Source organism: Sylvia atricapilla, chromosome 6, assembly GCF_009819655.1.
Source record: "Sylvia atricapilla isolate bSylAtr1 chromosome 6, bSylAtr1.pri, whole genome shotgun sequence".
NCBI classification, from domain to species: Eukaryota; Metazoa; Chordata; class Aves; order Passeriformes; family Sylviidae; genus Sylvia; species Sylvia atricapilla.
In genome coordinates, this window is record NC_089145.1 from 56,913,368 (window position 1) to 56,929,624 (window position 16,257).

Consider the following 16,257-nt stretch of genomic DNA (forward strand, 5'->3'; position numbering starts at 1 on the left):
AAACTAATTTTCATAACACCAGGCAAATTTTAACTGGAGTGCTTCACCAAGACAGTATTGCAACTGATAAGAGCCACCTGGGCCTTATGGTTCAAGCTGGGGTCTGAAAACATCAGCCAATTAAAAAAGTTTACAAAGTCTAAACAAACAGAAACCAAAATACAAAACAAGCCACACAGAATACAAGTATCCCACAGTGAAACAAAGACAGATTTAAAATCCTGTCCAGTATTACAACAGCAAATATTTGGGCGCGTGAATTAATAACAAAAATTATAACCAAAACCAACAAGTGAAATGACTTTATTTAAATTGTTAATTTCTATGGCTCTGTGCCAAAACTCAAGATGGCAACCAACACAGACATCTTCAGTCCCATGTTCTAATTTCTCTGCTGATAGTTGCCATGTAATGAAAGCATGGGATCTTGGCTATTACCAGACTAGAACAGACTGAAATGGCTGAGCAAGTGAGACTTTATGCTCAAGCCTGGACTTTAGGTAGAACAGCTGTCAGAAAGATCTCTTCTTACAGAAAGAAAGATCTCACAGTTAGTGATCAGGAAGAAAAGGGAGGAAGTGACAAAGACTCAGCAGCAGAAGCTCTCAGAAGCATTCCTTCACCTCAGCTTGCAGATGTATCACCACAATCTGCATTCACAGATGTTTAGATACTCTTTTCAGTGGGTTGTTCTCTCACCAAGGCCTCCTCTTCTCTCTTTTTTGGCTGATATGGGTGTGATGGTGTGAAGTCACTGCTGCTGCTTCTTCCTCTGTCCACACTTAAAGCAACTCTTGGGATTCCTCACCTGGAGTTGTGTGTTAATCCTTCTCTGCGAGCAGAAGCTGGGAAAAAAACCAAAGTTTCTTTACTCAAAGATTGCAAGTAATCATGAAGGACTGTGGGAAAAGCTGCTGTACTGCTCTGCAAATCTCAGCCATGACCAGAGACCTGGGTGTCCCTACCACACAACCTCTCTGCCACAATAGATGACATCACAGACCAGTGTAGTAAGCCACTGTGTGAAAAAGTACTCTTGGTATTCTTTTCAAGCACCAGAATGCCTTCTTCACTCTTGCTTCTGACTCATGTGACTCATCTCTTCACATGCACCCTCCTCTAAATATTTCTCCAATATCAGTATGCTTTATCTCTTTCTTTGGGTCTTTTACCCATTTGCTTGCATAAAAGTCTACTTCCCCACTCCATCACATGCTGAGGACCTTGGTGCAGGAGAACTAAGGGTGTGAAAAGGTTGATCTTTAAAAAGAAACAGAATGGGAATATGGAATTTTGCTCCCCTCCATTATTATAAAGATACAGTTTTGATTTCCACATACTGCAGCATTTTACTATTTAGGCACATTATGAGAAAATGTCAATGTCATCTTTACATCATTTACTTAAACATCCTTAGACAGCCCTTTAAAAAGAAAAATCCAAAACACTCAGAAATGTACCAAGTTTATTTTGGACTGCTTGCATTTTACAGCTAATCTGGTAGGTAAAGCTTGTCCTGTGTATTTGGCACATCAGCTTGCTTCTAAACATAAGTGACATTTGGTGAGAGCTGTTTATTAAAAATATTGCTTTATTTAAAGAAAATACACCCTCCTTGAAAGTCCTGCATAGAGCCAAACATCACAGAGCACAAAGGAAATACTGGAAAGATATTTAGAAAGTGGAATTACAAGCTATGTCACTGCACAGAAAGTTTGAAAACTGACTTAGGAACCAAACTGTCAACCATGTGCATTAAGATAGGATACCAGTCCAGAAACGTATCCCTTGGCAATATGCTGGAATTAAGGAAACAAAGGCACATGAGAGAAGGCAGCCAACTTCAACCTCATTTTCCTGTCTTGAAGATGTTTGAGCCTTCGTATTCCTACAGAAATGCAGAGCACAGTTTGTCGTTTCTCACGAACTGAATTAGAATCACTGTCCTGGGGTTCTTGTATGATTACCTGGAGGACTCAGCACAGGGAGGGCCATTCCTATGTCTACAAGTAAACGTGTAAGTTCCTAATGAGAGTGCAGCTTGTTGCCAATTCAGTAATTTCATAGATATTAATGTACAGCACAGGGAGGGCCATTCCTATGTCTACAAGTAAACGTGTAAGTTCCTAATGAGAGTGCAGCTTGTTGCCAATTCAGTAATTTCATAGATATTAATGTATGTAATTCTTGGAAGTTTTATCATTTCAAAAGTACTGGTGAGCATTCTACCTCCTTGTAGTTGAGCAGATGGAGGTTTTGGTTGAATAGGGGGAACAGAAAAAGAGCTCATTGACAACATTTAGGGTTGATTCTCTCCAGTGATAAAGAGTCATTGCAGTGAATCACCACATACAACAGCATAAGCCTTCTTTATTCTTTGCCTGCCAGGAGGTGTCAAAGTATCTTCTGATATGTCTGTCCACATGTTTACACACTATTATGTCATCCATGACTGGACCTCAAAAACCCAGAACAGTCACAGTGGGAAGAAAAGGATTACCTCCCTTTTAAGGATATGAATCTGAGTCACAAGGAAATCAAAGGAGTTGCATGAAGTCATTTAAGAGATATCTGCACACTAAAATTCAGTGCCATAAAGACTTTCCCAGCAGGGATGTACACAGCCTTGCTCACAAACCAGCACCTAACCTACTGTGCTTCCAAGCTGCAGGAATAATACAGAGAAGAGCAGAAAGCTAGGTGACAGCACTAGGTCAGGAACCCATGCTAATAACATTTTTAACAGCTAGTTAGGACTGTTTCATCTAACCTGCAGAAAGTTTGTGGGAGAACTGAGCAGCATATTGAAGTCTCCTGAATCTAGTGTTGAAAACAGGAACTTCCCTTCTCCCTGAAAAGCTAAGATTATCCTAGAAATTCAGATTTTTTTTTATCCCAGAGTGAATTTTTGATCTTAGAATGATGCCCAGCATTCTCTTGATAATACACAGTATAACTAAGAAAGGCAATAAATAAATGGGGTTTATTTATATCTATGGGTGACTGACACCAGCAAGCCAGGACAGCTGACAACAGAAAGCCAGCCTTCCCTCCCCCATATTTTGGGCACAATTTCAACCTGACTTGCTGGACCAGGAAGGCAAGGGAAAGCAGCAGTTCTAAGTCATGAAAACTTTCTTGGGGGGTGGGGAGGTGTAAATGTCTGAGTGTGTTTTGTATGTCATGAACAGTACATGCAGCTGTATTCCAGAGAAGTCTTCCTGCATACAAAAGCAGCGAGCAGATTCACTGACAAGTACAGAAACACCAGTGGAAGTCACCATGAGCCTTCCTGCTCCCCATGTTAAAGACACTTACCACACACTCATCCCAACTGCTAATGCTCTTCTGGACTTGACAGCCTTCTCTCTGATTTCTCTTATGGTTCACTGTGGCTCTCTCTTCTCTGGCTCTTCCTCACATTTCATTTCTTAACTTCAGACACATGTTTTAGCCTATTCACACACATTTTGGCATCTATTTTTAGCCTCAATAAAACAATGCCAGATTAAAACAAAATCCAATTTGGATGGGCAAAGTCATCCTCTCTATAGGTAGCTTAATGCCAAAGGACCAGATGTGAGACAGAAGCAGCCAAAATATTATATAACCTCTCCCCAGTCTTTTGCACACCTGATCTTGAGTGACATTTCCAACACAGCAAGGAAACACAGGCAGTTTGCCATCGCCTCACTACTGAGAACAAGCAATGCCCAGCCTCCAGTCAGGCAAAAATGCCAACTGCCTGCATCGTTACTTATCTTGCTTCAGAGTTTATCAGAAGTGAAGGCTCCTACAATTCAAGCTGAGCTCTAGCTCTTAGACAGAGAAGCTCATTTCTAAAGAGTGTTCTTTCCATTTTCTCCTGCTTTCTTAGGAAGAGTCCTGAGATGTGGGATGTCCTTTCAGTGGCATGAGATCAGCAGCAACAGGAAAAAGCTCCTTCCTTTCATAAAAGAAAGGCAAAAGGTTGAGTGAAGATGTGAGTGAAGCAGGTTTTCTCACAAGTTAAAGAATAAATGTCATTTCTGATGATTAGAAGTGAACACTGACCCTCAGTTCTATCTGAGAGGCCATGGCTGGGTTGGCCACCTGAGAAGGGCCTGGAATGCTGCCGGCAGCACTTTACACTCTGCTGATACTTAATGAGACTTACACTTCTCAGAGAACTGGGTAAACTCAAACATATTCATGACCAGTTGATAACCTGTATCTATTTTAAAGGTACTGATTTAAAACAGCTGTATTTGCTCATTGTTAGTCATAGGATAATGGTTCCCTGCCCCTCCAAAGAGTACTAAGAAATGAGGTAAAAGGAAAGCCTCTTCACCCTTCTCCTTTCGTTTCTGGCCCATCTGGTACTACAGGCTTGTGTGTCATTATGTGACCTAGGACTGATTCATCAGCTAAAGCAGCGAGTGAAATTATTTTTACCCCCTTCCTCTTTATAAAACTGTGGAGGTCAGTAGGGGTAAGAAAGAAATTATTCAAGATGCTTTTGTGATGCATAAAAAAACAATGGCTTTAGGAAGATAACAATAAGAACAAATGTGCAACTAAATATCCTCCATTGTAACTGATTCTTTGCCCTCCCAAAAAGGGAGGCACAATAGTAGGATTCAACTCAAGCTCCACTGCTTTCCAAAGTATGATAAAAGGGACTAATTCTGTTTCTCAATGATCCTTTCTCTGCATGGAGACACATTACAGAGAGATACTGACAGAACTGCTGTTAACAAAGGCTATGTGCAGGGCAAGAGACCACACCAGAAAAGTTTGATGCGAAGTGCTGGATATTACACAGGAGCTCCCTCTTCAATGATCCACCCGGAGCTTCTCAGCCAGATAGGTGGTTCTGAAAGGTTTTATGTGTAAGAGCTCATCATGACTCCATTCCTGGACCAAGATAAGTAATGAGGTGACATCCAAAGTTGCTCTTTTGTGCCATAAGATACCTTGTGCCTGAATAGTCAAAGCAGTCTGAGGTAGAGGTTACTCGAGGTGCCCATTTGAAGGTCATCCTTTAAAGTGAAGACCATTTGTGCAGTCAATCACAGCAACAACAGAGAGAACCAGGAGTGTGCAAATGAAGACTGGAATTATCAGGATTAGAGAGAGGGAGGAGGCGTAACAGCAGTGTGCTGTGTAGAAACCTGAGTGATTTCTTTTCCCAGCTGCTCCTGATGAAGGATTTGGACAGTGTGGTGAGACCAGCTGAAATCATAGTCAAGGTTCCTCCTGGGAATGTGGTAACAACATAAAAATAAATACATTGGTGTTCAACAATCTACTGCTTTCCAAGGCTGCAGGGAACCTGGCAGAAGCTGAGGAAGCCTGGACAAGGCTGGGCAGCTGGGAATTCCACCCCACTGTAACAAATGGCTGGAAGTCTGACACAGGCCATGCACAGTGGTAACACTACATATTAGATCCCATCTCCACCCTTTATGCTCCAAGAGAGTTAAGAGATTCTCATGGATAAAAGAATATCCAAACTCCAAATGGTTTGTTTTTTTAATTTGTTTAGATTTGACAAAAAAGATGAAGTGATTGTGCATGTCTTGTTTATATGCCTGCTGTATTTACTTGCCTTTTTTTTTTCCTGGACTAGGACAATTTAGAAGCTTGTACCTTTGCATACCTGCTAAAAGAATCTAAAGAGGCTGCATTTCAAGAATAATGTTCAAGCAGTGGGTAGACAACAGCCAGTCAAGACTTAGCACCTCCAATGCTACCTCTAATTTCAATAACAAGACATATAATAACATGACCTTGTTTTGAAAGTCCATACAATAATCTTGAATATAAAAAAATTCAGGAATACGCAGTTTACTTGTAGATTTTCTGTAAAATGAAAAAAATCTGGTGCTAGATGGTGAGAAGAGTAAATACAAAAGTGCTTGTTACTGTCATTAGTTTACAAGCAGTCTCCATTCATTGTTCCACACTGGACCACACTGCTTACACATTCATCACCTTTGGATGGCATTTGGACACTGCTCTCCACCTTAGCCTAAAGAGGGATATCACTAGAAAATGAAGAATAGCCTGCCTCCTACATGGATTAGATCAAAACCATTTTATTAATCCCCATATTCTTCTAGTCTCTTTGCAGTTCAGAATGCTGTTTTAAGCCCTTATAGATGATAACACACTTTATTTCAAAGAGTTGCATACTTTCTGGACTTGGCATTCTGTGCAGATATGGGGGCAGGTGAGTGTCCAAAATAAACAGACAACTGTTCATCACCCTGCAACTAAGCACAGCTACAGAACGGAAAATCATGGGAAATAAAATCAAGTCTATACTAACTAGGCTCAAGAAGATTCATCCTAGTTTCAGACCGAGTTTTGACACTCACTTTCCGCATCAAGTATTCTCTAGAGAACTAAAATACAAATAAATTCGTTTTGGACTCACGTTTTCAACCAGACTAGGGAGAGATCCAAGACTTTGTATGAATTAGCAGTCTTCACTGTCAAACTTGAAATGCATATCATTAATTTTTACCTCCCATAATTCTAATGGGTTTTTTCTCCTCTCAGCAGACACAGTGGAAAATTTATGTGGACATTAGCAATATAAATATCAGCATAATAAAACTGCATTACTGTTAATCAGTCTGATTATGCAAAGATGAAGGTCCTGTCAAGTTTGGAGCCAGGCATCAGTTTTGCCCAGCTTTAATCATGATTCATATTTATTTGTAATTATACAGTTTATTAGTACATTATGTTTTTGTCATAGCAAAACAGAACCCCAGAGATGTTTCTGTCTTTTGAAGCTTTTAAAATAGAAGTCACAAACTGTCCAGAAGCTGGTAACAAAGGAAGGAGAAAAGCCTAAAAAACACAGGTGTCATTCACAGAGCAACTCAACAGTTGCTGTTAACCTTTGGAAATCAAACCAAACCAAGTAAAATCAATGTGAGTGTCTCCTCCACTGCTGCACTGAGGGGTTAACTGTATTTTCAGATTGTTCCTATCTCCAGGCTCTTGCAGACAAGAGTCCAGTTCAGGAACAGAGAAGCCAGTTGGGACCATGCTATTATGTTTTCAAAAAGTGCTCTTCATCCTCTAGTCTCCCCCAAACCTCCTTTGTGTTAGCATTTTCAAAAATGAAAAATAATAAACAGAATTCATTTCTAACTTTAAGATTGACACATAATTACAAAAAATCCTTGATATTTCTTGCCAGCTTGTTCAAAAGCTAAATTCTGGTGGCAAAATGACATCTTTTTTTCCTAGACCCTCACTATCTCAAGAAAACAAATTCACACACTATTTACCTAATGCCACTAGAGAGGAAAGGAAATAAACCAGCAAAACATGGCAAAATATCTCCGTACACCTTACATTCTTTAAATATACAATGAAACAAAAATGATCAGCCTGACCATCATTTGAACTCAACACAGCCTCCATATATCAAACACAGCCTTCTAAAGACAACCTGGACCTGAACAACCAATCACAGCACTTATCTTGGCTGTCATTCAGCAAGCTATACTCTGAAAAAGACTTTGAAAAGAGAACTGGTTACTTAATTCAAAATCACCCTGTTTCAATAATCCTAACTGAATTGCTAAATTCAGGAAACAATCAGTGTAATGGTGAGGGACCCTCAATGTAAAACAGAATAAAAAAAGCCATGTGATAAGAGCTGCATCTTCAGGAACCCAAGAGTGGCTGGTGTTCAGTGAAAACTCAGGTCACAAGCAATTTAAATGTTCCCTAGAGGTAGTAATTCTCAGTCTTTCTTTATAAGAATAAATCCTGCTAAACTTCCACAAATTTTGCTAAGAATCTATCTCTTCAGACACTACAAATAACCCCCATTTGCTGTCTTGCAAATTTAGCTTCCTGTCTGTATAGAGTTATGGGGCTCTCTGCCTCCTCTCTCGCTACACCAGTGACAGACAGCTCCCACAATTTCTGCCTCTCTATGTAATGAGGATGAGGCTACTTTCTTTGTAGTGATGGCTTGTTTCAGAATCCTGAACTACTTTGCAGAAATGTTGACTTTTCCCTTTTTATTTCAAAGGATCTGTTCTCAAGAACCTAAGCCCACTGTACAACAGTGTCTACAACTGCTATTTTACAGTTGCAGCACTGGCCACTAGTGAACTGTCTCCTGGGCAGTCCAGTTAAAAGTCTCCACACTGCCTGACTTTCTCTTCCACTGAGCATCATCCTGGCTTGAGGTAAGATCACTTGTGACACCTTTATGTTTTTTCACAGAGCCCCATAACTATTCTCAGATAGGCTGTTCAAGCTTTTCAGACTTTTTGAACATCTGTGTGTATGTGTTTATACAGAGGTTCTGTCTGGTTCCTCTTTTACATCTGCAGCTTTTCACAGCCTTCAATCTTTAAACGCTTGAAGCTCATTCTGTGATTTGCTTTATGACTTGTGTGTCCAGCCCCTCTAGTTGGTATCTAAGATACTAAATACATGTGAAACAGTAACCCCATGTAAACTGCTGCTGAGGGGAAATCAGGGCCCTAGTATAAGCAATCAATGGAGAGAGTGAAGAAGAAAAACAGCTGTTCCTGCAGAAAGGACTACTACTGCAGAGTAGTTTCTGAGACACAAAAACTGGCCACAACAGACTCTGACACATACCAGTGGCTTGGTGCAAAGCTGAAGAAAATATCATTCCCCAGTTTCCAAGAACAAACATTTTGCTATAGTTAGTTTAATCACAGCAATATTTAGCACTGTCCTTGGAGCTTTTAGCAGCAAGGAAGCTTTGAGTGACCCACCCACCATGGTTCTATTAGCCTACCCCTAGCCAAACCTGGGCTCTACCTAAGCCCTGATACTCTTAGTTAAACAGCAGGTTAACCCTTTGCCTCAGCTTCAGAGAGGGTAGTTTAGCACAATGCAGCTAGGCCAGTTCTACAGAAGAAAACATGAGCTGAAGTTCTCAATTTTCACTGGATTACAAGTATTCACAGACAAGCGACTACCCTGAACTTTACAGTTGTTATCTAGCCTCTGTTATTCCTCCAGCTCTGGCTGTTGCATACCATCCTTAATATTATAATCCATCTTCATGTATGCACTGTAGATATTCACAGAAATGGGGAAGGATAACAAAATGCTACCTGGACACACAAATGCTTATGGACACACATAACAACAGTATCAAGAGGAGAGGGAGAGATTCTCTTGGAAAGGTTAAAATTACAGGGTGAGTACTGTAACAGTACTCTTGAAAATGTGAAAAAGAAGGCAGAATTCAGCACACAAACACCTTCATGTAAGTCCACTCAAAAACCAGTTTTGTCAATATATTGAGAACTTAATTTTTACATTTACTTTTAAAGTGATTTGTAACCTTGCTTTATATACTGCACTAAAAACTTTAATTGCACTATACAGTAGACTAAAACTTTTGATTCAGCTACACATATAACACAGGGCTGACATAATGATAATCCCATTATATGCCAGAGGACACTGTCACATTCCAATGTACCATAAGGTGTTTTATACTGACTATGGCCATTCACCCTGTAAAATTTCTGGTAGGATAACTGGAGTTTTTGGCAGGTGGTAAAGTGTGGGAGGCAGTTTGGAACTGTATGTTAAGTGCATTAGCTAAATGTTTGTGCTAGAGGATCAGCAAAAAAATCCCTGACATAAATAATGAAAATGTCATATTTTAAGTTTCAGAGATAAATATCCAAGAGATGAACTGGGTAATTCACCCCTCCACAAACTTTTCTTTCAGCCTCTAAAAATACAGAGAACACTGCACTAGTGATACTTAAGTCATGTTCTCACAGTCCCATTGCAAAACAGAAGGTCAGAAATAATTTTTCAAAGCATTCTGGAATGTAATGTGTCAGCATTACAGCACTATCACAAATCACTGTGAGCCACAGGTAGTATGGGTTTACAAGACTATGCTCTACCTGCCAATAGCTCTGCATAAATGAAAAACTGATTGGGTCCTCATTTGCTGAGAACTTGCCAGCAGATAAACCTGTTTGAATTAATTAGCCACTAGGGAATGACAAAGATTTGATTCTGTAACCCTCAGTGACTTCCATTGGATACTTTCACCTCTACTGATTGTCTTCACTATGCAGCTGATTCACAAGTCTCAGCTATGTCTTTATGCACTAAGAGCTTTTCTGCAAGACCAAAAAAAAAAAAAAGTGAAGAATGTCCTGGCCCTTTATTACAGGCCAAGCTTAAACGAGAGCATCTTGAGCCAAAGTCTAAAGCAAAAAGGAACCATTTGAGCCAAGGTGGGTTTTTTTCCTCCCCAGCCATATTTTAAGGGGTCTTCCAACTCTATGAAACTCAGCCTTTGTTGCCTTCTGTTTAGTCTTTTTAATCCCAGGGGGTATAAATTCCCTGCACAGCTGAACCCAGACTGTTACCTAGGAACCACTACATGTAGAGGAGGCAGCTGTGTTTCTTCTTGCTGATAGTTTTTCCCTGCCCATTCTTGAAAAAGATGAAAGCATCCCAGCATGCTCACTCCCACTTTCATGGTCTTTGGCACTGTCACTCACCTGTGGAATAAGTCACTTGCTCACAGGATGCAGAACTGTGAAGGCTGTTCTGGGATCCAGTTAGCTGCTTTTCAGTGGAGGCGACCCTATGAGGTAAAACCATAAAATTAGACACAGATATAGTGATACAGCAAGGAAGAATAAAAGTCTCAAAAAACTGAGAATTCCTCTTGTTTACATAATCTCACTGGGACTGTAACCATGAAGCTGTGCCTGAATGTGGTATGAAAAAGGCAGTGACAGCAACTGACTCCAAAAAGGCAGAGCAAGACAAATGAACAGTCAAGCCACCAGGAAAACTTTGATGTGACTAAAACACTTAATTGTCTCATGTGCCTTGGAAGCTGATTCTGGAGAATAAAGAAGATAGCAAATTGTATTGGACCACCAACATACATTGCAACTAGTAATGCTGTGGTCAGCCCAAGGATCTGAATTTAAGTGATTAAGCAACTGTTGCACAGAAATGCACATACTGTCAAAACATGCTAAATTTGAGAGTTAAGTCTTTGCATCTTGCCTCAGCAGAGAGAGCTCATTTAGTCAAGATTTCTCACTTGCAAACTGAGACACATGGGATGCATCTAATTTTCAGTAATCCAGTGCCATTCCTCAAGCAGATATCTTATGCAAATCCTCCTGCACTGATCTCAGCACTCGAGTTACAGCAAAACTATACTCTGTAGACTCCAACTGCACTTTAAGTCCCAAACATTCATTACTAACCTGAGACCACGTTCTCCTACAGTAAAATTGGGTCTACTCACAAGAGAAGGGCAATCTATACAGCTGCAAGGATCTATTCTGTCTTTAAAAAGGTATACAATTATCCATCTATTCCTGGTTTGTCCTCTCCTCCCTTATTCTTCTTTGTTTTTCTTCCTTCCAGTCCAACTCATCTCCAATCACTACAGACTTTTGTGTGTACACTCATCTCTGCCAGAGCCCTTCTTCACTCTTTCAGCTCTTCAGTGCTACAGCTGCTGTCAGCTCTTCCCCTGAAGAGCATCATAGTCTCCAATCCCCATGGGACGCCCTGACAACTAACAGACTGTTATTCACTGTTTAGATTTTAATTGACTGTTTAAACATGTACAGTTTCTATGGTTTTATCTGAAACCTTTTGCTTCCATATTTCAAAGTCAGCAAGTTGCCAGTAAGCCAAGTGTTTCTGACAGCTAAAAGGTCTGTGAGGGACTCCTGAATCTTATTTCAGCTGGATTAAGGGAAATTAATTGGAGTCCATACATGAAGGGAGAGGAATGCAGATACATTTGCATACCACAACCCCTTACTTCAGTCAGCCTTAACTGGAAATGCTATTGTCAAATGAGGTGCCTGTTTCTGTGTTTATTGTCTCTTGGAGAGAATTTTGGATCTGTACTTATGGGGGTTTTTTGTGCTGATACTGCATGGTCCTTCGGAGAGCAGAGAACCCAGATGGATCTCTGTTTTTTACACATAGGTTCCATGCTGATAATTAGCTTGTCCACTTTGTTAACACAGCACAACTGACAGCCAAATTCAGCTCACCCTTCTGTAAGCAGAATGCAAGACCAGTAGCTGAAAAAGTAATCAAGAATGTCAGTAAGTACAACAACAACAACAAAACCCAGGAACAGTCACTCTTCTACCTTATTATTCAGAGACTATCTCTACAGACTTGCCCTTCTTCTCTGCCTACCCACAACGCTGGGTACCTTGATTCTTGCAGTTTCAAGTCACCTCACTGAGAGCTCATTCTCAGCTCTGCTCCTGGGATCTCCCACCATGCTAAGCTCACTTCCTCATACTCTCTTGTGCTGTCTTGATGGAAGCTTCAGTGCCAGAACATAGTCACTGTTTAAACTGAGGTAATCCCTTTCCACTTTCTTCCTCCTTGGGTTGGCTGAAATCCTACTGCCTTTTCTCAGTTTCCTACTTTTAATGTCTGTGTTGTTTTTGCTTCCACTTCTCCAGTGCAATCCATTGTTATGCTCTCCATTTCTTCTTCAATACTAATACTAAAACCAGTCCCAACTGTCACCTCCATTTAAATATCTGTCATTGCTCTTTTCTATGTCCTTTACAGCTAACTCCTCCCTGAAACTGATACTAGCTTCCTTAATTTAGGTAGTAGACTAGCATTAAGCTGTCCAGCCTTGGACTGCAAATTCTGTTCCACAGGTGAAAGAGAAGTATTTCTTTGACTGAATTTTGAACATCTTTGTTTTAACAACCTATTTCTGGGATGCTACAGATGCATCTAAAGGTCCAGTGGAACCAGACAGATCTGACACTACTATATTCACAGCACAAAAAGCCCAGATTTGACAAGAGGACAGCAACAGATGTAAAGACCCAGAGCCAGGGAGCCTTGTTCCTCTTTATTGTTCTTGGATAGGGTATCCCTGCATGTGTATCTGTGTGTATGATGTGAGGCTATCCAAGGGCTACAAGCTACAGGTTTAGTGAGCCCAGCTGTGTCAGGGTGTTAAATCAAGACATGTCTCTCAGATGCACTGCTTTTACTGCCAAAACTGTCTAAGGGTCAGGCAGCCTGATTAACCCAGATACTCGGGAGCTGAAAAAACGAGTGTGCTGCAGTTGAGCAGTAGCAAAACAGTCAAAGGGGTTCCAGTAACTGTTAGATGTGTGATCTGCTGCCTGTCCTCTCTTCAGTGGGCACTCAGTTTATGTGTGTGATGCATCAGGCTCACTAAAGACACTTAACGCATGGACAAGACAGGATACAAAACAGAGCCATTGTTTTTTACAGGGCTCGCTCTGTGATCATCATCTGCTTTTGGCACATTTGCTAGGCTTGGCCACTGTATCCTAGAAAAGCTGGCTACTTCTGTGTCCAACTGCAGTCAGGGCTCCTCCCCACTCTGGGACAGATTTCCTGAACCCTGGTGAAATGGATCCCACTCTACCCTATTTCTGTACTAGTTACAATAGAGAAGAGCTTTGGCTCTTCTACTGCTGGCACCATGTAAAACAAAAGAGAACATGGCAGAAAGATTTTTGTGCTGTGGTGGTGGGACTTGAATGGAATATTTATTTCAAAAAGCTTCCTGAATAGAGTTGTTATGACATTTACAGAGATCTTCAGTACAAGAAATTATCTCATGCTGATCAATATCCCCAACAGCTTGTAATGTTCCAGTCTGCTGCTGGTAAACTTGGTGATGTTCTTAGCCTCTCTCTGATAACATCTTGAACAACACTGGTCCTTTTCCCTTCCCAGCATTTCCTCTCTTTATATACAGGGGTCTAATATTGACAGATCAATTTTTCTGAGACGTTTTCTTTGACTGATAGTTCTGTTCACAGGTTGTTCAAAGCCTTACTCTTCTTGACACTGCCACAGAGAGAGAGTTTCTGAGAAGTTACTATGTGAATGATAGCACAGAAATGTGTATTTATTATGACTTAGTCATTCCTAAAAGCTGAGATATTTTTCATCTACCACCAGTTCACTCTGGTGAACAGCTGAGCTAATGTATTTTTCTACTTTGCATGCTGTCATCTGTAATGTGAAGATTCCATACACCAAACACTGCTTCCAGGGAACATCTGCTTCATTCCATAGCTTATAAATACTGTATCTGTGATCTCTATCTCAAAATATCAGCAGGTCTCTTCATGGCTCACAGACCTGTCAATAGTAGTGGCAACATGAGCAGTGGGAAAGACCCAATCTGACTCTGGGAAAGAAAAAAGAGCTTGTTTTGTTAGCTGTTCAAAAACTATCTATCAGTGATATGAGCACATTTAATCAAAACTACAGAGCCCTGTGAGACCATTTTATGGCACTCCGTTTCAGCATAGAGCTGCATACTAAACCATTTCTCCCACTTAGTCTTTTTCCACACCTTAATATGGGCCCCAGTTTTCCACTCTGTTAGTTCTAGCAAGGAGTCTGCTTTGGACACAATCCATTATAAAGTCAACCTACCATCTTTTACAAAAACAAGAGAAGCCAGGAACTGAAAAGACAAGACTGAATTGTCTGGCTGTTACATTACTTTTTTCCTTTATGTTTCAACCAGGAAAGTATCCAAGTTACTCGACAGTTTCTGAATCAGTAATGTTCATCTTTAGCATCTCATTCTGTTTGTAGTTGAGTTTTCTACTTCTTGTTTCTTCCTTTTCTGGAAGCCATGTGTGCTGGCTGGGAGAGAACTGGTAAGGCATGCAAGGAGGAGATAGGTCAAAGAGACAAAGCTGATTTTAGTTTTGCCATCACAGTCCTGTCTCTGGAGAAATTCTAGAAACAACTTTAAAAAGATGATCTTTGTTAAGATGTGAAACAAAAGCCAGACAGTGCAAGAGCAAACAGAAATAAGGTCTGGCTAACTGAAATATATGTGGGGAGAAAGAGACATGAGAGCTTTAACAACAGAATGGGATTAGTTTCACTAAGTTTCAGTGAGTCTTGCAGAAATAATACATAGCACTGAGATCCTCTTTGAGGAAGGAGATCAGAAAAACGGCCAAGAAATATTAGGGAGTGAGAGAAGGCATCAAATCAAGAGTGACCTGACAGATAAATGAAGCAGCCAAAAAGATGTTAAGGAGACGGATATTTGCCACATCATGACCTAACAACATGATAGTCTCACTGGAAAAGCACAATTTTGGGTGCCACAGTCCAAGCACTCCGACAAACTGAAGAAAATACAGTAAATTCAAGACAATTAAGGACTTGGCAGGTAGGACTACTATCTGAGGTTAACAAAACCTCAACAAGTCTAAGTTAAATTAGGATACTCCAAGAAGTAAAAGGATATTCAAAAGATGGAAAGTAGTTACATGAGAAAATGTTCAGGGTTCAGGAAGGAGGAACAAGGTACAACAGGCTGAAACAAAGGAAAAACTCAGATAGAACATCAGGAGAGACTAGATGATTAAAAGGTTATCTAGATTCTTAAATAGATTTTTATAGCACACACTAGAGTTTCTACCATGGGGCTTTTTTGAAAGGAGACTATACAATGTGTCCAAGAATACTCTGTACAAATTATCAGGGACTATAGAAAACAGCCTGGAGCACTCAAGACATCTTTTTCCTCCCTAGTCTATATTCCTGTGACAACAGAGGCTTTTCTCCATTCACTCCCCTCTGTAGATGTGTATCTGGTCTTTTCCTGACAACAATGAATGGATTAAATTAGTCTGAAACATTGCAGTTTTTAAACCATCAGCTCTCAGTGTGCTGGAAATATAGCTAGGCACTGTTGTTTTCCATGTAAGTGAAAAAATGTTACTGCAAGATCCCATGAATGGCAAGAATGGGTTTGGAGCCTTGTGCTGGAGACTAAAAGGCAACTTGGAAAATATTTCCGGAGTGGCTCCTTGCAGCCTTCAATACTTGGATTAGTTTTCTGAAATTCTGAAGGAATCTTTTGCTTTTTTTCCCCCTTCTGTGCATTTTTGGTGCTGAACTTTTTCCGGTTTTCCCACACTCCTGCCTGTCACAGAGCAGAAACCACAAAAATGCAGCAAAGTAAAGTCTGTCCAAGGAGCTGCAATTCCATCTCACAAGGATAAACATTTCCTTTGCCAAGAAGTGAGCACAGCACACCGGCATCTTCAAATACACATCCCTGCTGCCCAGCAGAGAAACCCACTGACACAGCCTGTCACCTGTACTAACAAGAGCCACCCAACATGAAAGAAATCAGATAGCAAAGCTACTAGAGCATACCTGCCAGACCTGATGCTCACATCTGCATTTGCT

The 16,257-nt window shown here is 40.5% G+C and overlaps 1 protein-coding gene across 1 annotated transcript in view; it reads right to left on the minus strand.

The window, feature by feature from the left end:
• Positions 1–286: 286 nt before the first annotated feature.
• TTLL5 (tubulin tyrosine ligase like 5) overlaps positions 287–16,257 on the minus strand; it is a 123,661-nt gene continuing 107,690 nt past the window's right edge. The window contains exons 33-34 of the mRNA XM_066322020.1: positions 10,533–10,618; positions 287–845 (exon numbers count right to left, since the gene is read on the minus strand). Coding sequence (XP_066178117.1) covers positions 805–845; positions 10,533–10,618 — 127 coding nt within the window. The 3' untranslated portion in view covers positions 287–804. The remainder of the gene's footprint in view (positions 846–10,532; positions 10,619–16,257) is intronic.